This window comes from Budorcas taxicolor, chromosome 7 (assembly GCF_023091745.1).
Source record: "Budorcas taxicolor isolate Tak-1 chromosome 7, Takin1.1, whole genome shotgun sequence".
Lineage (NCBI taxonomy): Eukaryota > Metazoa > Chordata > Mammalia > Artiodactyla > Bovidae > Budorcas > Budorcas taxicolor.
Window position 1 is genome coordinate 30,960,106 of NC_068916.1, and position 22,386 is coordinate 30,982,491.

At 37.2% G+C, this 22,386-nt stretch overlaps 1 protein-coding gene across 1 annotated transcript in view; it reads right to left on the reverse strand.

The window, feature by feature from the left end:
• Window positions 1–22,386, reverse strand: part of SNX2 (sorting nexin 2) — a 61,437-nt gene that overhangs the window by 20,950 nt on the left and 18,101 nt on the right. Inside the window, exons 2-6 of the mRNA XM_052643212.1 lie at window positions 10,280–10,397; window positions 6,148–6,311; window positions 4,807–4,873; window positions 4,417–4,460; window positions 2,852–2,993 (exon numbers count right to left, since the gene is read on the reverse strand). Of these exons, the coding sequence (XP_052499172.1) occupies window positions 2,852–2,993; window positions 4,417–4,460; window positions 4,807–4,873; window positions 6,148–6,311; window positions 10,280–10,397 (535 nt within the window). The remainder of the gene's footprint in view (window positions 1–2,851; window positions 2,994–4,416; window positions 4,461–4,806; window positions 4,874–6,147; window positions 6,312–10,279; window positions 10,398–22,386) is intronic.

Genomic DNA, 22,386 nt, shown 5'->3' on the forward strand with positions numbered 1-22,386 from the left:
AGTGTTCTTGTCTGGAGAATTCCAAGGAAAGAGGAGTCTGGCAGGCTACACAGCTCATGGGGTCACAGAGTCAGATGCAACTGAGTAATTAACACTTTCACTTTCTGAATAATTTAAAATATATTTGAACTTGACAAAAAAGTGTCAAAAATTATAACTAGTATCATATGTTTGACAAATTAATATATATACTTGGCAAGTACTTTTAATGTAAACAGATAAAGCAGAGGTTGAGCTATGTCTGTAGTTTTCCAGTTTGGAATCCTTATTTTACTTGATATATATTATACTCCTGGTAAATTAAAATGTGTTTGATTGCAATATGCATAATGGAGTTCAAATTCATGAGTTTAAGCTCATTTGATATTTTTCTCTCTTATGAGCAATAATTAAGTCTTTACTTTAGTACTAGAAAAATAAGTATAATCTGTGAATATGCTAAGTACTTCCACTGCCACAGATTTTAAGAACATGTTCTTGTTTATTTATTGTATCTGGCTTTATAACAGCTGAAATAATGAGCTCTTTCACAGAACCTCTTTGAATTTAAAAAATAAAGTCATGTGCAAATTTTTTCTTAGTTAATGTATTCATTTTTAAAAACTGATGGACAACATGAAATTTTAAAAATGACTACTTCTCTACTTGATTTTCTGCCAAGAACTTCACAGAACAATTTATTATCTACCTTTAATAATAGCTCAGACTTTATGCACACATTTAGAGGAAACTAACTTGACTTTATCTTTTATTTAACTACATTTATTTTTCCTGCTAATCTCTTTACTTATATCTTTTTTTAAACTGCATTTTATATGGTTGCCTCAAATTCTTCCAATCTTTTCAAGCTAATAATTGGTGGACAGTTGAAGATTATTAGAGGAAAATATTAGTTTGAAACACAATAAACTTGGCATGAAAATTGAGTTAAAAAATTTTTTTTTCCCTGGCTCAATGTTTAAAGACTAGTGTATCTAGTCACCAAAATGAGAAAAATTATTTTGTTTTTCCTCTTTTGATATATTAAAAACAGTTGTACAACTTAAAGCTAAAGAAAAAAGGATATTAATAATAAATAATTTATGATAAATGAAACAAGTTCACTACACAGATAATGGGAGGCCAAAGGATACCACTGCAACAGTTTAGAGAAATAAAATTATTAACTAGACTAGCAGTTGACACGGAGAAGGCAATGGCACCCCACTCCAGTACTCTTGCCTGGAAAATCCCATGGGCGGAGGACCCTGGTAGGCTGCAGTCCATGGGGTTGCTGAGAGTCAGACATGACTGAGCGACTTCACTTTTACTTTTCCCTTTCATGCATTGGAGAAGGAAATGGCAACCCACTCCAGTGTTCTTGCCTGGAGAATCCCAGGGACGGCAGAGCCTGGTGGGCTGCCGTCTATGGGGTCGCACAGAGTCAGACACGACTGAAGCGACTTAGCAGCAGCAGCAGTTCACAAAGCATGGTTAGAATATCTGGAAGCATTCTGAGACCTTTTTGAGGAGTGGCAAGGGATGTGTACAGAAATCTATCTTCATAATACACCACACTGTTATTTTTGTATTTTTTACTCTCATTCTTTCATTGAGAACTCAGTGGAACTTTCCTAAAGTTATATGCTGTGCTGTACTACAAAAGATAGAGTGCAGAAGCAGATGTGAAAATAAAGCTATTTTCTATGAAGTCAGAAATTAAAGATTTTGCAAAACTGTAAAAAACAAAAAAGGCAAGCCATTCTTACCACTTTTTTGCCTTACAAAAATAATTTTTCTCAAAAACCTTATTTGTTAATAACAGGTTATCAGTTTCTTATTTTTAAGTCAATTAATAAACACAATTTTAAAATTCTCACGTGTAAGTATCAAGAGATATAGCTCCAAAAGCAAAAGCTCTTTGAGGCCCTTCAATAAATCTGAATACACAAGGTGTCTTGAGACGAAAAAGCTGAAGAACTATACTAGATCTTTGAATTTTAAAAATGAAGAAGAATATAAAAATGCTTTTGAATATATCAAGGTTTCAAAATCATAAAAGATACAGATAAAACTGCTTTTCAAATCAAATGTTTAAAGAGGTAAAAATAGTAACTTAGAATGAAACTTATATTTCAAATATATTTCAGAATAACAATCTTATATATATATAAAATTGATTTATATAAAAACCTATGACTGGGACATTGGTTCAAGAAGATGGAGAAGGAGGATGTGCACTCAACTTCTCCTGAGAGAACACCAAAAATCTATCACTGAAAAGAAAGAGTGGAAAAAATACAACAAAATTTTAATGGTGGGACAATAGAGGTTTTCCTCTTTTGTAATATTCTGCATATTCTTAACTAAGTAAGGCTTTATTACCTGTAAAAGTGAAATGTTTTTAAATGTTAAATTGAGGTATGTAATAAAATGAGTTTAAATAGCTCCTGTGCGAGCAAGGCTAGATCAAATCTTTTTGTACAATGTATAGCTGAGCATGGAACATCTTCAAGTCCTCAGAAAAATGTTAATATGCTAATAATATTAAATATTCTCTAAATGTTACTCAGTAATAAGGTACTCTAACTACCCTGAAAGTTTTTAATTGCCTTCATCTTGCTAAATTCCAACTTAATATTTAACATCATCACATTGTATAAATCAAAATCCTTAGGTATTAGAAAACAAAATTTTTAGCTATATACTCTTCAGTTGATAAATGACTATCACAAATATAATATTTAAATTCAGTATCTCTTAAGACATTGATATGTCATGATAGTGTGTGATCATGGAATACACAAATCCACACAATCAAAATAGAACTAGTACCAGTAACAAAAATCAATTTTTAAAGACTTATACTTACCTACTATACTCTTTTCTGGAGCTGGGGGCACAATATAACCAACATGTAAATACTTGCTTGCTAATTTGCTATGCAAACCGAGGAAGTCACTAAATCTTCTTTTAACTGAAAATTCACTTTTGCTGAACATGGAAAGAGAAGTCTACAAGTGAAGAAGAGGTATTTCAAATTTTGAATACTGAAAAATTATTTAAAAATTAATGTAATACATAATTGTGAACATGCATACACACACACACACACAGAGGTCTACACCGCAAAAAAAATGTAGAGTAGCTAACTAATGTGAAACAAAGATTTCTAACAACTGAAAAAACCCCAAATCACAGTTGTTGCTGTTTTTTTGTGTTTTTTTTTTTTTACAGAAAACACCTGCTTTATTCTACACTTAACTCATCTCACTGACTCTACCTGTATTTATGCTAATGATTCTTAATTTCTGATCTTTACCTCTAGCCTAAATCTCCACTGGGCTTCAGTCTGATACATAGTCCAAGGGAAAACCTCCATTTAAATTGCACTGCCATCTCAATTTCACCATATTTTCCCCTGCTGGAAAAGTGAAGGGAACTTCTCTGTACTGTTTACTATTATATTCTAGCTTTTGGAAGACAGCCTGACTCCAAGGTATATAAATAAGTATCTGTTTAATGAATTAACAGATTTCACTCCATACTGTGTTCCTCTCTTTGTACTGCCTTTTCTCCAGGATCATTCCAACAAGCACAGAGTTCCTCTAGACAAAGACTCAGGTTTCCCTCCTTCCTCACTTCTTACATCCAAGCTCTACTGATCACACCTCTTATATAACTCAAGAAACCATTTTCTTCACTCATCCCCAGAACCAATTCCTAAGTATCACTTCTCACAGTAGGACTGCTGCAGACCCCCTGTCTTTAAGATTTGAAGGTCTACAATCCCTTTAAGAATTGCAACTGGCTCAACTGCCTCAACTAGAGATCCTGACCTTTCTTTTTATTTTGGCCACACTGTGCAGCACATGGAATCTTAGTTCCCTGACCAGGGATTGAACTCACATACGCCCCAGCAGTGGAAGCACAGAGTCTTAACCAGTGGACCACCAGGGAAGTGACCTGACACTTTTATCCTCCCAATCCAAACTGAGTCAGAGAAAGCTTTCTAGAATAAAAATCTCAATGTGCCATACTCTTGTTTGAACTTCAATGGTTTTCCATCATACAATTCCTAATGTGGCTGTTCATAATAAAGGCAGGCTTACTGCCAAACAATTTAATCTGGCACCACTTCCTGCAGGTCCCAGAAAGCACAATGTTTTCTCATTTCTGGCTTTTATACAAGCAAATCGCTTTGCCCCCTTTCCCACCCGCAACACTTCTACTTTGTCTGGATTAGATCCCTTCCTGCATAGCCTCCCAGAACACTCTCTCTACCAAACCACTCACGACTCACTCTGACTATTTATGTGCAACTTTTACTGGATGATAACCTTGTAAAGACAGTGATCACGTACACTTTAATCACTGTGGTATCCTCATACTACACAGTGAGGGCTCAGTATTTTTTTAGAGGAGCAAAAGGCTTACCTTTGTCGTTACTCTATAAGCCATGTAAGCGTTCATGCCATCACCTATAAGAAAAGCCAAGCTATTAAAAATCATAAGCTTAACACACAAGGTAACTATGTGAGGTAATATATTAACTTGATTGTGGTAATCATTTCATAAAATATTAAGCTAATCACATTATGATAACTGTGATGTGCATACATCCTAAATATACACCATTTTTATTTGTCAATTATTTCTCAATAAAGCTGGGGGGAAAAACAAACCACCAAGCTGCCACAAGTTTAAAAATTAGAAGCACCAATTTTAATATTGTAACAATGCATGTAGTTAAGAAAAACAGCACATTAACAACCAAGTTAATTATTAAAAAGCAGCAAGTACAAAATATAATAAATGTTGACTCACCAACTTTCTCTGGATCTGATACACCAATTTCTATATCAAAAACATCTCCATTTGCTTCTTCTTCAATCTAGGAAAATTTTTTTGTATTAAAGATCCCAATTTGTATTATCATCATAATAGTAATAAGTATAATTTTTACCATCTATCTTTTATTAGGATCACTGCCACATGAAACAATTTCAGAGTCACTCAGCACTCTATTTCTGAAAATCAATGAAAGCTTTTACATTTCCTGTCTATGTGAAAAATATACACACACACAAAGACAACAGGAAAAAGATAATTAGGAGAAGTAACAGAAAATCTTGTGTTCCTCCGACTCCTCAGATGTAAAGAAAACTTCTGGAGGAATACTGTGGAATATTTTTGTTCAATCTTCAGATGCAGATTATGAAGATAATTCCTTATTTTTAATATTACTATTTTTCAAAGCTGTATCTCTCCTCTTTAAAAACCAGGAAGTAGCCATTACTTTTGCCAAAAGAATCCTACATACTTGCAGAAATTATTATAAGCAACTTGAGCATCATGATTTCTCTAATTACCTAGTAAACACATGTTCTTCCTGAAGCCAATAAAAGCAATACAAAGCTCACTGAGAAAAGAAGTAAGAAAATGATAAATCCATGAGGCTACAGAGAAGCACTTTTTATGCCATTGCAAGTAAGCAATCCCTGTTAACAGTAGTTCTGAGGGAATGGCTTGTCATTTTCAAGAAGAAAACACAGGAACTGTTCGATCTTTCAAAATTTAAAAACAACATTAATATTCCAAGACTTCAGAAAAGTATGTTTTTCTAATGATAATGTTTTTCAAAGTTGCCCTACTACACAGATTTTTGAAAGTAAGCCTTACCTGAACTGTAACATACGTAAAGCATATAAATCCTAGGTATACAGCTCAATAACTTTTACAAAGTAAACACATCTCTGTAACTAGAACCGAGATCAAGAAAAAACAGCATCATTAAGGCCCTCACGCTTCCCCTCCACTCACTACACATCCCCTGCTCTGTGAACACAGTGTCAGTCGCTCAGTCCTGTCCGACTCTGCGACCACATGAACTGTAGCCGGCCAGGTGCCTAAGTCCATGGGATTACTACAGTAAGATCACAAATGACAAACTGCCTGACTTGAGAAGGAAAGTGATGTATTCAAGTTATTGGATTAAAAAGTGTGGGGATAAATTTAGAAACCAAATCATCCAACCTCTTTAGTGTTCTTTTTGGAAATGTCTAAAAGGCTTTGATTACAAATGACAGACAGCAGAGAAATGCTGGGCGGGGAACAAAAAAAAGTATTATTTACCTATTAATTTAGAATATAAACATTTTTCCATACCTCGTCCCTGGATCTATCAAAGATCACAGGAGCCGACATACTCTTTGATTCAATTCTGGGAGCAATGAGTGTTGTGGGGGTCACAGGTGTGACTGCAGGAGAAGGTTCTGAGGAGAGTATAGGTTCCCTTTCTGGACTGTCCAGAGAAACTTCCTCTGTAGCTTCTAGATACAAATTAAACAAGTTAGTTGAGGATACTGGTAACAAGCAGAGCAGGCAACGAATTATGAAACATTTTTATATGACCCATAATATCAAAATATTATTTTAAAATAATTGTTATAAATAATTTATGAATCCTTCCTTAGTGGTTTATTTAAAACTTTAAAACCAACAGTGACTTTGTTGATTTTAGGAAGAATTCCAGTTTAAGTCAACATAGTTATCTATACTAGTGGTAGGGATAAAGCTAGAAGGAAAGCAATGATGTGAATAATTCCACATTCATTTGTGTTTGGATCTATAATATATCTAACACTTGTGGTAACTTACCTTCCAAAATCTTGTATTCAGGCTAACATTATGATTCTTTTATACACACAAACACAAACTTTATAGCAGAGAGCTGCTCAGAACTATCCCAACTGGGATTAAAAATTTGTTATGCAAAGTCCACAAAGTAATCTAAAGCAATTAACTGCTAAAGATTACAGGATATTAGCTGAATACACTGGAGAAGGCAATGGCACCCCACTCCAGTACTCTTGCCTGGAAAATCCCATGGACGGAGGAGCCCGGTGGGCTACAGTCCATGGGGTCGCACAGAGTCGGACACGACTGAAGCGACTTAGCAGCAGCAGCTGAATACACAAATATACACAAAGCAATAGGTGTTTCGGTTTTCATTTAAAGTGCTTGTTCATTTTAAAAATCTAAAACTAAATATATTTATCAACAAAACAAATCAATAAACTGAGTGTCTAAAAGCTATGCAACATTGTGCTAAAGGCAATGAAGAAACACACAAAAACGTAAAGTATCATACCTGCCCTCAGGGAGTTTATAATCTAGTTGGGAAAACAAGATATAAGCATGTGGAATGTTAAACAACAAAGACAAATAACAGCCAAGAAAACAATATAAAGAGCATAACAAAACGTTTAACTGCTATATGAACTATAGGAAAAAACTATAACTTGAGTTGAGATGGGAGAGAATAATCTAGGCTGGGGAAAATAGGGAATATTTTATGAAACTGAATTGAAAAGATATGAATGGATTTAAAAAATGAGGGAAGTAGTCCACAAAAATGAAACACAGTTGACCCTTGAACAACATGGGGGTTAGGGCCACCAACTCTCTACACAGTCAAAACTCTGAGTCTAACTTATATTTGGGCCTTCCATATACATGGCTCCTCTGTTTTAGAGGTTCCGCATTCTTGGATTCAATCAACCTCCGATCACGTTGTACTGTAGTATTTACTAATTTTAAAAAATGCGTATTAGTGGACCTGAGCATTTCAAACCCATATTGTTCAGGAATCAATCATAACTGAGTAAGTTAAAAGCAAAGCTAGAAAAGTAAAATTTATAATCAGTGGCCAAAATAATACCCACAGTTCTGCTGGTTTACAGAACTGATACCAAGAAAAGGCAGGCAGGACTGTAAGTGAAACAGGATGAGATCAGTGGTTTCTAACCTGAGGTTCTTAGATTCCTCAGAGTTTGAGAAGGTAGTAACAATAGACAGTGAGCCATTTTAATACCTCAAGAAGTATGTCAGTAATAACATATATGTTATTTACGTGAAGCAGTAAGATACCTCTTAAATTTACTACTTCTTTGAATTAAGAGGTACAAACTACTATGCATAAAATAAATAATCTACAAGGATATATTGTACATCACAGGGAATACAGCCAACATTCTAAAACTATAAATGGAGTATAAACTTGAAAGTCACTATATTGTACACCTGAAACTTATGATATTGTATATCAACTATACCTCAATAAAAAAAATAAGTCAAAGTTTTTCTTTATTTACAGAAAAAAGTCCCATATATGCTAAGTATAAAGATTAAAATTTCCTTGAAAGAGACACTTTGAAGGTAAGTGTAAACTGATTGTGTCAATTTCAGCTAAGTAACATTTCACTCATACCACAGACACCAGAGAATTTTTCAAACAAAGGAATACTCCTTAAACTTTGGATTTGGTATAATCTGCTGAAAAGCGTTAAGTGAAATACACTAACTACCCTGGCAGAAGCAAGTTCTAAAAGTCTAGGACAATTTCAACACTGGCAACTTGCTCACCCTCACTTATTCCTCTAGGACAGTTTCCTAAAATGTGTTCAGTGAAGCTTAGCGCAGGATGGTACTGATGGTGGAAAGGGGCTCTCTAGTTACCCATGTTTGGTGAACATCCTGTAAGTAAGCTAATAACAGTAACAAAGTCATGCTTGAACTTTTTCTGATGCCACTTCTGACATAATAATAGTATTTGAAATGCTACCCAAAGTATATTGGCATACATACCAATTACAATCTAATCTCATTATGGTTTTAAAACCAGAATGGCTAAGTCACTAGAGCAATACCTATAGTTTCTTCTCTTATACAGGTCTTAGGAAACCTAATGATGTCATTATGAAATGTAGCTGAGTTTAAGATAAAAGATAAAGCATAAAAAGTGTCTGCGGATAACAAAAGAAACAGATGACTATTTTTATTGCTTCATCTCTGTTTCTCCTTAAAAGCAAACAGAAACCCTGACACTAACCATGGATCAATCACTATGTTTAGTATACTCTGCACTAGGTACACTAACACAGAAAAGACTTTTCTAGTTGAGCTTCGTGGGCAAATATCACTGCACAGCGCTGACGTGGCAGACTGATCAGCAGGGCACACTGTAAACAAGAAAACCATCTTTCCTATGCATAGACCCAGAGTTCTGCTTTAGAGTCTTAGCACACTCATGAACATAGAAGTCTGAGACCTAAAGACTCTTTAATAAGATGGATAATGTAAGTGTTCTATTTATGACCCTCTACTATTAGAGGAATAACCACAATTTTAGATTAGCAGCTACTTTTGTCATCTTTCAGATTAAAACATAAATGCCATGAGGAAACTTCTAAGGATCTCCTGGGAAAAAGTCAATGAAAGAAAAGAAAAAGGAGTATTACAATTTTGGTTAACTGTCATTATACACTAAGTTGTTAGGTAGCTACAGAAAAGGGTGGGAAGGTGGCTGGGTAAATGATTGTCTTCACATTTTAATTTTCTGACATGAACTCATAAAAGACATGAATTCATCTGCAGTGAAAACTTTTCATACACTAAACAGGAAGTTATATGGACCTCTGTCATAGAGGACTGTATTTTTAAATATACTTGTACTAAAAAAATACATGATGGTTTCAATATTCAACCACTATAAAAGCTGAGGGAGGATACATTATCAAGCTTTAACTCAAAGAAAGCCAGTTTAGGTAAATTAAGCTCTTAAACACACGAAGATTTACTATTGCAATTATTTGTGCCATTAATTCTAAGGAAGATGCTGCTTTTTAATAGCCAAACATTAATTTGTATTTAAATTTTAATCTTAAAGCAGATAATTGTTTTGAAGAGGGTCCAATTTTTTAAAGGTAGAAAGAGACTACACCAAATCCTGCCCCCATATTAAAAAAAATTCCTGAAGCATCAATTTATTCACCTAAAACTGAATCAAAATGGAACCCATGGTAAATACTGAAACATTTTTATTAAAACAGATTTCAAATATATTTAGATTATAAATAATTTTTAAGTTCAGAGTTTAATTTTGCTTTGTGATAAATTGTAAATAGTAAGAAAGAATATAATCATTGCTATTTCTCAAAATCTGAATGCCACAACCATTAGTTTGCGTCCAAGTACTGCTTGAAATAATCAAATTATTAGTGTGACTTATTTCCAAACGCTTAAAACCAGAAAGGATCATATTCGTGCTTTTCGCAACAGTCTTTATTTTTCACAAAGCAAAGTAACTAAAATTTCCTGTCCTCCTAAGTTGTTAACAAGAAAAGCCATCAATAGTACTTTACAGAAAATGTTAGTTTTGTTTTAAGAGAATATTTTCTGATAGGATATATGCTACAAATGACAATTACTTAAAAAAAAAAAAGGTATTTACAATTACCTGCAAAAAGATCTTCTCTGTCATCATCTAGCACAACTTCTGCAGGTTTTGGACCATTGGAGTTTGTACTAATATCTTCTCCAAGAAAGCTAGCTGGATCCGGAGATGATGGACTTGACTGTTAAAAAAATAATTGATAACAGATTGCCATGTTTGTCTGTTATAATTATGTCTCCAGATACTATAGAAATAGAACATTCTCCTGATAAGCAGAGAAGAACGAATAAGAACAGCTACTTACAGTTCCTCCTCTGAGGGTAAGAAATAACCAAAAACACACTTTCACTCACCTTCTTTCTTAACAAGAAATCACTTAAGATTTAAAATAGAAAATCTTTTCTAGTCACCCAGTTAGATATACTAATCTGTCAAGTTTAGTTATAATTAACAAAAACAAATTTTAATGTTTTATATAGTATAATATCATATAATAGTAAAAATCGGACCTTGCAAATATGTTGCATGAATAAGAAGTTCAAATTAATACTTTAAGAAAAAGGTTTAGCAGTAGTTGACTTACGACTACAATTATGCTAAAATTTCTGTATTTTGAAACTAAAAAATTCCCAGTAATTTAGATTTATCACAGTTTTCTTATAAATTAAAACCAGTACTTAAAAAAAATACATAACACAAAAAGGAAGTTGTATATATCAAAAGTGCACAGCTATATATTTTCAAAACCCAACACACCTGTGTCATCAGCACCCAGATCAAGAAAGAGCACATTATCAAATCGAAAAGCTCCACTCATGCTCCCTCCTATGCTTTACCCTCTCCCAACCCAGGCTGCCACCAACCAGGATTCGTTTTTCCTGTTTCTGCTCTTCACCCAACTAGAATTATCCAAAACATCATTTTTTTTTCTGTTTGTTCTTTGACCTTAATGCTATGTATACAAGACTCTTATATTGTTGCATGTAATAACAGAACACGCATCTTTGTTGATGTAAATATTCCACTGTGTAAATACACCACAACTGATCCATTCTGCTGTTGATGGGCATCTAGGTTTTCAAATTTCATTACCAGTTTGTTACCGCTACCAACAGTGCATAAAAACTGTCCAGCACATATATCTTTTACCAAACAGTGAACAAATTTCTGTTTGCTATGTACCTAGGAGTGGAATACCTGAATCACAGGATAGGTAAATGTTCTGCTTTAGAAGATATCACTAAAGATCTTCTAAAGCAGTTATATAATTTACACTCACCCCAGTAATACAGGACTTCCCTGTAGCTCGACAGTAAAGCATCTGCCTGCAATGCAGGAGACCAGGGTTTGATCCCTGGGTCAGAAGATCCTCTGGAGAAGGGAATGGCAATGCACTCCAGTATTCCTGCCTGCAGAATCCAATGGACAGAGAAAGCTGCCGGGCTACAGTCCGTGGGGTTAGAGTTGGACACGACCGCACAACTAACATATACACACCAGTAATATACAGAGCTTCCAGCTGCTTCACATCCTTGTCAACACTTAAATATATTTCATGTTTTCACTTAAGCTATTATGGAGAGTATAGAGTGCACGTTACTGTGATCTGAATTGGCATTTTCCTGATGAGTAATGATGGTGAGCAGTTTTTCATATGTTTAACAGACATTTGGATATCTTCTTTTGTGAAGGGTCTCTTCAAGTATTTTCCCTATTTTTTTATTGTTCTTATTGATTTGTAGGAGTTCTTTACATAGTCTAGATACAAGTTCTAGATATGTATCACATATGGATGGAGAAAAAAATTTTCTCCCAGTTTGTACTGTTGCCTTTCCACTTACTTAATGGTACATATTAATGAATAAAGTTATTAATTCAGTTCAGTCACTCAGTCACGTCCGACTGTTTGCGACTCCATGAACTGCAGCACGCCAGGCCTCCCTGTCCATCACCAACTCCCAGAGTCCACCCAAACCCATGTCCATTGAGTTGGTGATGCCATCCAGCCATCTCATCCTCTGTTGTCCCCTTCTCCTCCCACCCTTAATCTTTCCCAGCATCAGGGTCTTTTCAAATGAGTCAGCTCTTTGCATCAGATGGCCAAAGTATTGGAGTTTCAGCTTCAACATCCATCCTTCCAATGAACACCCAGGACTGATCTCCTTTAGGATGGACTGGTTGGATTTCCCTGCAGTCCAAGGGACTCTCAAGAGTCCTCTCAAAACACCACAGTTCAAAAGCATCAATTATTCAGTGCTCAGCTTTCTTTATAGTCCAACTCTCACATCCATACATGACCACTGGAAAAACCACAGCCTTGACTAGATGGACCTTTGTTGACAAAGTAATGTCTCTGCTTTTTAATATGCTGTTTAGGTTGGTCATAACTTCCCCTTCCAAGGAGTAAGTGTCTTTTAATTTCATGGCTGCAGTCACCATCTGCAGTGATTTTTGAGCCCAGAAAAATAAAGTCTTCCACTGTTTCCCCATCTATTTGTCATGAAGTGATGGGACCGGATGCCATGATCTTAGTTTTCCGAACGTTGAGCTTTAAGCCAACTTTTTCACTCTCCTCTTTCATTTTCATCAAGAGGCTCTTTAGTTCTTTTTCACTTTCTGCCATAAGTTATTAATTCAGTTCAGTTCAGTTCAGTCCCTCAGTCGTGTCCGACTCTTTGCGACCCCGTGAATCGCAGTATGCCAGGCCTCCCTGTCCGTCACCAACTCCCGGAGTTCACTCAGACTCACGTCCATCGAGTCAGTGATGCCATCCAGCCATCTCATCCTCTGTCATCCCCTTCTCCTCCTGCCCCAAATCCCTCCCAGCATCACAGTCTTTTCCAATGAGTCAACTCTTTGCATGAGGTGGCCAAAGTACTGGAGTTTCAGCTTTAACATCATTCCTTCCAAAGAAATCCCAGGGCTCATCTTCAGAATGGATTGGTTGGATCTCCTTGCAGTCCAAGGGACTCTCAAGAGTCTTCTCCAGCACCACAGTTCAAAAGCATCAATTCTTCAGCACTCAGCCTTCTTCACAGTCCAACTCTCACATCCATACATGACCACTGGGAAAACCATAGCCTTGACTAGACGGAACTTAGTCAGCAAAGTAATGTCTCTGCTTTTGAATATGCTATCTAGGTTGGTCATAACCTTTCTTCCAAGGAGTAAGCGTCTTTCAATTTCATCGCTGCAGTCACCATCTGCAGTGATTTTGGAGCCCCCCAAAATAAACTCTGACACTGTTTCCACATCTATTTCCCATGAAGTGATGGGACCAGATGCCATGATCTTCGTTTTCTGAATGTTGAGCTTTAAGCCAACTTTTTCACTCTCCATTTTCACTTTCATCAAGAGGCTTTTTAGTTCCTCTTCACTTTCTGCCATAAGGGTGGTATCATCTCCATATCTGAGGTTATTGATTAATTAGTAAGGGTAAATTATCAATTTTACTTTAAGGCCATTTCTAATTAGTAAGATTTGTCTTATCAGTTTTTTGAGTAAACTATCCCCTATGGCATAAGGACATTTCTTTACAGCTTTCAAAAACAGTTTAAATTCCTTATGGGAAAATTTTAAAAAGCAGTTTTCTTTTCTCTCAGGACCTCATTATTATATCTCCAAACTCTCTTAAAGGTAGGTGTCTACTCACCTTAGCATGTTTTTCTTGAAGGAACTTAAAAACAAATAAGCTTTTCCTATAAGCTTTTTCCAGAAGATGTTCCTGAAAACCTCTCTAATTGAGTATGGTTAGGTGAGTGGTATATATGCTTCCAATGCATATCTGTTTCTTTTGTCATAATTTCTCTTACCACACTGTATTACCATTATTATCTATTTATAGACTATCAGCTCTGTATGGAAAGAAGAAATGTCTTATTTTATTTCTTTTTACCAGGTTCCTGGCACCGAACACTCAATGACTATCTGTTAACGCAACTCTAAGAAAATAACTATGAATATGTGTAAAAAATGGCATTAAGTCTGCCAACCAGACTGTCTACAATAAAGTCTGAAATACCCTTTAGTACATATACATAAAAATAGCAGAGTGGCTCCAATGCCCATTCACGGAAATACAGAGGAATTGCTGCAGTTTGAGGAATAACTAAAAAAATTCTACCCCGAACATAACATTTAATGAAAAACTAAGGGCTTTCTCACTATGAGCAAGAACAAGGCAAGGATGTCTGCTGTCATTACTGCTTGTGAACATCCCACTGCAAGTCCAAGCTAATGCAGTAAAGATAAAAAGGAAACAAAATCCAGAAGAACTGACAAAAAAGGCTTCCAGAACTAATAAACAATTATAGCAAGGTTGCAGGATACAAGGTTAACCTACAGAAGCTAATTACTTCTATATACCATCAACAAATAGAATTTGAAATTTAAAAAGAAAAAAATACCATTTACATCGGCACCCAAAACAACTAAACACTTGGGAAGGAATCTAACAAAATATGCACAAAATCCCTATGAGGAAAACTAAAAATTCTAATGAACAAAATTGAAGAAGAGCTAAATAAATGGAGATATTCCATATTCATGAATAGGAAGACTCAATACTGTCAAGATGTCAGTTCTTCCTGACTTTGAACCACAGATTCAATGCAATACCAATCAAAATTCCAGCAAGCTATTTTGTGGGTATCGATAGAATGATGATAAAGTTTACATGGAGAAGCAAAAAACCCAGAAGAGACGGTACATTACTGACCGAGAAGAACATGTGGGAGGACTGCAGCTGCCTGCCCTCAAGACTCACTGTAAGGCCACAGTAACTGACACAGCATGGTACAGGTGAAAGGACGAACCTAGAGATAGGTTCACTTAATATAAGCCAAGTCCTTCATGGATGGTGGTCCTGTGGCAAAGGGGCTTGTGTAACTCAATGAAGCCATGAGCCATGCCATGCAGGGCCACCCGAGAAGGACAGGTCACAGTGGAGAGTTCTGACAAGACACGGTTCACTGGAGGAGCGAATGGCAAACTATTCCAATGTTCTTGCCTTGAGAACTCTGTGGACACTATGAAAAGTCAAAAAAAGACATGACACTGGAAGATGAGCCCTTCAGGTCAGAGAATGTCATATGCTACTGGGGAAGAGCAGAGAAATAGCTCCAAAGAGAAGGAAGAGGCTGGGCCAAAGCGGAAACAACACTTAGTTGTGGGTGTTTCTGGTGTTGAAAGGAAAGTCTGATGCTGTAAAGAACAATGAAGTATAGGACCTGAAATGTTAGGTACATGAATTAAGGTGAACTAGACTTCACTTTGACTTTTCACTTTCATGCATTGGAGAAGGAAATGGCAACCCACTCCAGTGTTCTTGCCTGGAGAATCCCAGGGACGGGGGAGCCTGGTGGGCTGCCATCTATGGGGTTGCATGGAGTCAGACACGACTGAAGCGACTTAGTAATAGCAGCAGACATGGTCAAACATGAGATGGCAAGCGTAAACACTGACAACTTAGAAACCAGTGAACTAAAATGGATGGGAATGGGTGAATTTAATTCAGATGACCATCATGTTTACTTCGGTGGGCAAGAATTCCTTAAAAGAAATGGAGTAGCCCTCATTATCAACAAGAGTCTGAAAAGCAGGACTTGGGTACAATCTCACCAACAGAATGATCTCAGTTTGTTTCCAAGGCAAACCACTGAACATCACAGTAATTCAAGTCTATGTCCCAAGCACTAATGCTGAAGAACCTGAAGTTGAACAGTTCTATAAAGACCTACAAGACCTTTTAGAACTAATACCAAAAAGAGATACCTTTTTCATCACAGGGGACTGGAATGCAAAAGTAGGAAGTCAAGAGATACCTGGAGTTAAGAGGCAAGTTTGGCCTTGAAAATGAAGCTGGGCAAAGGCTAACAGAGTTTTGTCAAGAGAGCACACCTGTCATAGCAAACACGCTCTTCCAAAAACAGAAATTACAACTCTAGACAAGGACATCACCAGAAGGTCAATATTGAAACCAGTCTGATTATATTCTTTCCAGCTGAAGATGGAGATGCTCTCTACAGTCAGTAAAAACTAGACCTGGAGCTGACTGTGACTCAGATCATGAGCTCCATATTGCAAAATTCAGACTTACTGAAGAAAAGTAGGGAAAACCACTAGGCAGTTTAGGTATAATCTTAATTAAACCCTTTTGACTGTACAGTGGGGGTGACGAATAATTCAAGGGATTAGATCTGATACACAGAGTGCCTGAAAAACTATGGATGGAGGCCAGTAACTCTACATAGAAAGTGGTGACCAAAACCCAGCCTAAAGAAAAAGAAATGCAAGAAGGCAAAGTGGTTGTCTACGGAGACCTCACAATTAGCAAAGGAAAGAAGAGAAGTGAAAGGCAAGGGAGAAGGGGAAAGATATAACCAACTGAATGCAGACTTCCACACAACAGCAAGGAGAGATAAGAAAGCCTTTTTAAGTGAACAATGCAAGTTGATAGAGGAAAACAACAGAATGGAATACACTAGAGATCGCTTTAAGAAAATTGGAGATATCAAGGGAACATCTCATACAAGGATGGGCAGGATAAAGGACAGAAATGGTAAGGACCTAACAGAAGCAGAAGAGAGTAAGAAGACATGGCAAGAATACACAGAAGAACTATACAAAAAAAGTCTAAATGACCCAGATAACCACAATGGTGTGGTCACTCACCGAGACCTCCTGGAGTGTGAAGTCAAGTGGGCCTTGGGAAGCATTCAGTTCAGTTCAGTTGCTTAGTTGTGTACGACTTTTTTGCGTCCCCATGGACTGCAGCACGCCAGGGTTCCTTGTCTATCACCAACTCCCAGAGCTTACCTAAACTCATCTCCATTGAGTTGGTGATGCCATCCAACCATCTCATCCTCTGTCGTTCCCTTCTCCTCCCACCATCAATCTTTCCCAGCATCAGGGTCTTTTCAAATAAGTCAGTTCTTCACATCAGGTGGCCAAGTATTGGAGTTTCAGCTTCAGCATCAGTCCTTCCAATGAATATTCAGGAGTGATTTCCTCTAGCATGAACTGGTTGGCTATCCCTGTAGTCCAAGGGACTCTCAAGAGTCTTTTCTAACACCACAGTTCAAAAGCATTAATTCTTCGGTGCTCAGCTTTCTTAATAGTCCAACTCTGACATCCATACATGACTACTGGAAAAACCATAGCTGACTAGATGGACCTTTGTTGGCAAAGTAATGTTTCTGCTTTTTAATATGCTATCTAGGTTGGTCATAATTTCTCTTCCAAGGAGCAAGTGTCTTTAATTTCAAGGCTGCAGTCACCATTTGCAGTGATTTTGGAGCACCCCAAAATAAAGTCTGTAACTGTTTCCATTATTTTCCCATCTATTTGCCATGAAGTGATGGGACCAGACGCCATGATCTTAGTTTTCTGAATGTTGAGTTTTTAGCCGACTTTTTCACTCTCCTCTTTCACTTTCATCAAGGGGCTCTTTAGTTCTTCGCTTTCCACCATAAGGGTGGTGTCATCTGCATATCTGAGGTTATTGATACTTCTCCTGGAAATCTTTATTTCAGCTTGTGATTCAACCACCAGCCTTTCTCATGATGTACCCTGCATATAAGTTGAATAAGCATGGTGACAATATACCGCCTTGACGTACTCCTTTCCTGATTTGGAATCAGTCTGTTATTCCATGTCCAGTTCTAACTGTTGCTCCTTGACCTGCATACAGATTTCTCAGAAGGCACGTCAGGTGGTCTAGTATTCCCATCTCTTGAAGAATTTTCAGTTTGTTGTGATCCACACAGTCAAAGGCTTTGGTGAAGTCAATAAAGCAAAAATAGAAGTTTTTCTGGAACTCTCTTGCTTTTTTGATGATCCAGCAGATGTTGGCCATTTGATCTCTGGTTCCTCTGCTTTTTCTAAAACCAGCTTGAACATCTGGAAGTTTATGGTTCACATACTGTTGAACCCTGGCTTGGAGAATTTTTGGCATTACTTTGCTAGCATGAGGTGAGTGCAATTGTGCACGTAGTCTGAGCATTCTCTGGCATTGCCTTTCTTTGGGGTGGGAATGAAAACTGACCTTTTCCAGTCCTGTGGTCACCGCTGAGTTTTCCAGATTTGCTGGTATATTGAGCGCAGCACTTTCACAGCATCATCTTTTAGGAAGTGAAATAGCTCAGGTGGAGTTCCACCACCTCCACTAGCTTTGTTCATAGTGATGCTTCCTAAGGCCCACTTGACTTCACATTCCAGGATGTCTAGCTATAGGTGAGTGATCACACCATCATGGTTATCTGGGCCCTGAAGATCTTTTTTGTACAGTTTTTCTGTGTATTCTTGCCAGCTCTTCTTAACATCTTCTGCTTTTGTTAGGTCCATACCATTTCTGTCCTTTATCGAGCCCATCTTTGCATGAAATGTTCCCTTGGTATCTCTAATTTTCTTGAAGAGATCTCTAGTCTTTCCCATTCTGTTCTTTTCCTCTATTTCTTTGCACTGATCACTGAGGAAGGCTTTCTTATCTCTTCTTGATATTCTTTGGAACTCTGCATTCAAATGGGAATATCTTTCCTTTCCTCCTTTGTCTTTAGCTTGTCTTCTTTTCGCAGCTATTTGGAAGGCCTCCTCAGACAACCATTTTGCCATTTTGCATTTCTTTTTCTTGGGGATGGTCTTGATCCCTGCCTTCTGTACAATGTTACAAACCTCTGTCCATAGTTCTTCAGGCCCTCTATCTATCCGATCTAATCCCCTGAATCTATTTGTCACTTTCACTGTATAATCATAAGGGATTTGATTTAAGTCATACCTGAATGGTCTAGTGGTTTTCCCCACTTTCTTCAATTTAAGTCTGAATTTGGCATTAAGGAGGTCATGATCTGAGCTACAGTCAGCTCCCAGTCTTGTTTTTGCTGACTGTATAGAGCTTTTCCGTCTTTGGCTGCAAAGAATGTAATCAATCTGATTTTGGTGTTGACCATCTGGTGATGTCCATGTGTAGAGCCTTCTCTTGTGTTGTTGGAAGAGGGTGTTTGCTATGACCAGTGCGTTCTCTTGGCAAAACTCTGTTAGCCTTTGGCCTGCTTCGTTTTGTACTCAAAGGCCAAATTTGCCTGTTACTCCAGGTATCTCCTCACTTCCTACTTTTGCATTCCAGTCCCCTATAATGAAAAGGACATCTTTTTTGGGTGTTAGTTCTAGAAGGTCTTATAGGTCTTCATAGAACTGTTCAATTTTAGTTTCTTCAGCATACTGATTGCGGTACAGATTTGGATTACTGTGATATTGAATGGAAGCATTACAATCAAAGTTAGTGGAGGTAATGGAATTCCAGCTAAGCTACTTAAAATCCTGAAGGATAATGCTGTGAAAGTGCTGCACTCCATATGCCAGTAAATTTGGAAAACAAAGCAGTGGCCACAGGACTGGAAGAAGTCAGTTTTCATTTCAATCTCAAAGAAGATCAATGCCAAAGGATGTTCAAACTATCACCCAGTTGGGCTCACTTCACATGCTAGCAAGGTAATGCTCAAAATCCTTCAAGCTAGGCTTCAGCATTATGTGAACCAAGAAATTCCAGATGTACAAGCTGGATTTAGAAAGGCAGAGGAACCAGGTATCAAATTACCGACATTCATTGTATCACAGAGAAAGCATGGGAATTCCAGAAGAACATTTACTTCCACTTCATGGAATACTAGAGCACCTTAACTGTCGCCTGAGAAGCCTGTATGCGAGTCAAGAAGCAACAGTTAGAACTAGACATGGACAACAAATTAGTTCAAAATTGGAAAAGGAGTGCATCAAGGCTGTATATTGTCACCCTGCTTATTTAACTTATATGTAGAGTACATTATGTGAAATGCTGGGCTGGGTGACCCACAAGCTGGAATCAAGATTGACAGGAGAAATATCAACAACCATCACTCTTGGCAGAGAATGAAAAGAAACTAAAGAGCCTCTGGAAGAGGGTTAAAGAGGAGAGTGAAAAGGCTGGCTTAAAACTCAACATGTAAAAAATTAAGATCATGGTGTTTGGTTCCATCACTTCACGGCAAATAGAAAGGGAAAAAGTGGAAACAGTGACAGAGTTTATTTTCTCAGGCTCCAAAATCACTGCGGAGGGTGATTGCAGCCAAGAAGTTAAAAGACGCTTGCTCCTTGGAAGGAAAACTATGACATATATAGACAGCATATTAAAAAGCAGAGACATCACTTTGCTGACAAAGGTCCATATAGTCAACGCTACGGTTTTTCCAGTAGTCATGTACAGATGTGAGAGCTGGACGATAAATAATGCTGAGTGTCAAACAATTGATGTTTTTGAGTTGTGATGTTGAAGAAGACTCTTGAGAGTCCTTTGGATTGCAAGGAGATCAAATCAGTCAATTCTAAAGGAAATCAAGCCTGATCATACACTGAAAGGACTAATGGTGATTCGACTCATTGGAAAAGACCCTGATGCTGGGAAAGACTGAGGGTAGGAGGAGAAGGGGGCAAGAGAGCATGAGATGGTTGGATGGCATCACCAACTCAATGGACGGGAGTTTGAACAAACTCTGGAAGATAGTGAAGAACACAGAAGCGTGGCATACTGCAGTCCATGGACTGCAAAGAGTCAGACGTGACTTAGTGACTGAAGAACAACAGAAGAGCCAAATGATTCTCAACAAGTGAGCAAAGGCAACATAATGTGGAAAAATGAGTCTCCTCAACAAACAGTGCTGCAACAACTGAAAATCTACATGTAAGAAAAGCATCTAGAAACAGAACTTACAGCCTTCACAACAATCAACTCAAAATGGATCACTGCCCTAAAGATACGCACTAAAGTATAAAGTTTCTAGACGATAACCCGAGAGGAAATCTAGATGAACTCCTGTTTTATAGTAAGTTTCTAGATACAACAGAGGGACAATCCATGAAAAAAACATTTGATAAGACAGACTTCAAAATTAAAATAAAAACTACTCTGCAAAAGACAGTGCCAAGAAAATGGAAAAACAAGCTGCAGACTGGGAGAAAATATTTTCAAAAGACATAGCTGACAAAGCCTTTTTATCCAAAGTATACAAAGAACTCTTAAAACTTAACAATTAGAAAATGAACAACCCAATTTAATAACAGGCCAAAGACCTTAACGGATACTTCACCAAAGATAAACATATGGCAGATAACCATATGAAAAGATGTTCCACATCATACATTATCAGAAAAATGCAAACTAAAACAACAGTGAGACACCCTATACCTCACAGTGGATTCACTCCAGACACCTAGTAAAGTGATCAAAATTTCGAACACTGATACCACCAAACGCTGATGAGGATGTGAAGCCAGAGGAACTCTCATTCACTGCTGGTGGGAATGCAAAGTGGTATAACCACTATGGAAGGCCATTTTGGCAGTACATTTATAAGATAAGCATACTCTTATTATGTGTTCCAGCAACTGTGATCTTTAGTAGTCATCCAGGGGAGCTGATAACATACCCACACAAAAACATGCAGATAATGTTAACAGTAGCTTTAATTATAATTGCTAAATTTGGAAGCAATGAAGATGTTCTTCAGTGGGTGACTGGATAAGCAAACTACAGTACATCCAGACAATACAGTTTGCATTGTATTATTCAGACCAAAAGGAAATGAAGCATCTGACCATGAAAAGACATAGAGGAAACTTAAATGTGGAAGAAGCCAGTCTGAAAGACCTACATGTTATATATTTACAACTGTATTGCACTGTTGAAAAGGCGAAACTATGGAGATAGTTAAGACGAGTGGATTGGGGGAAGGGTGGGATAAACAAACAGAGCAGAGAAGACTTTCAGGAGAGTGAAACTACTCTGTAATATATTATACCAGTGGACACATGTCATTAAATTTGCCCAGACACAGAGAATGTACAGCACCAGGGTGAACCCTAATGTAGACTATGGATCTTGGATGACTGTGATTTGTCAGTGTAGTTTTACCAGTAGTAGCAAAGGTACCACTATGGTGGAGGATACTGATAATGAAGAAAAATCATGTGTAGGCACATTATACGGGAAATCTCTATACTTTCCACTCAGTTTTGCTATGAACTTAAAACTGCTCTAAAAGGTAAAGTCTGTTTTTCAAAAGACAAAGCAGCAGAGTGGCATTTGGTTTCACAGGAAAATGCTTCGAATGTGCCACTATATAAAAGAAATAGTTACCTAT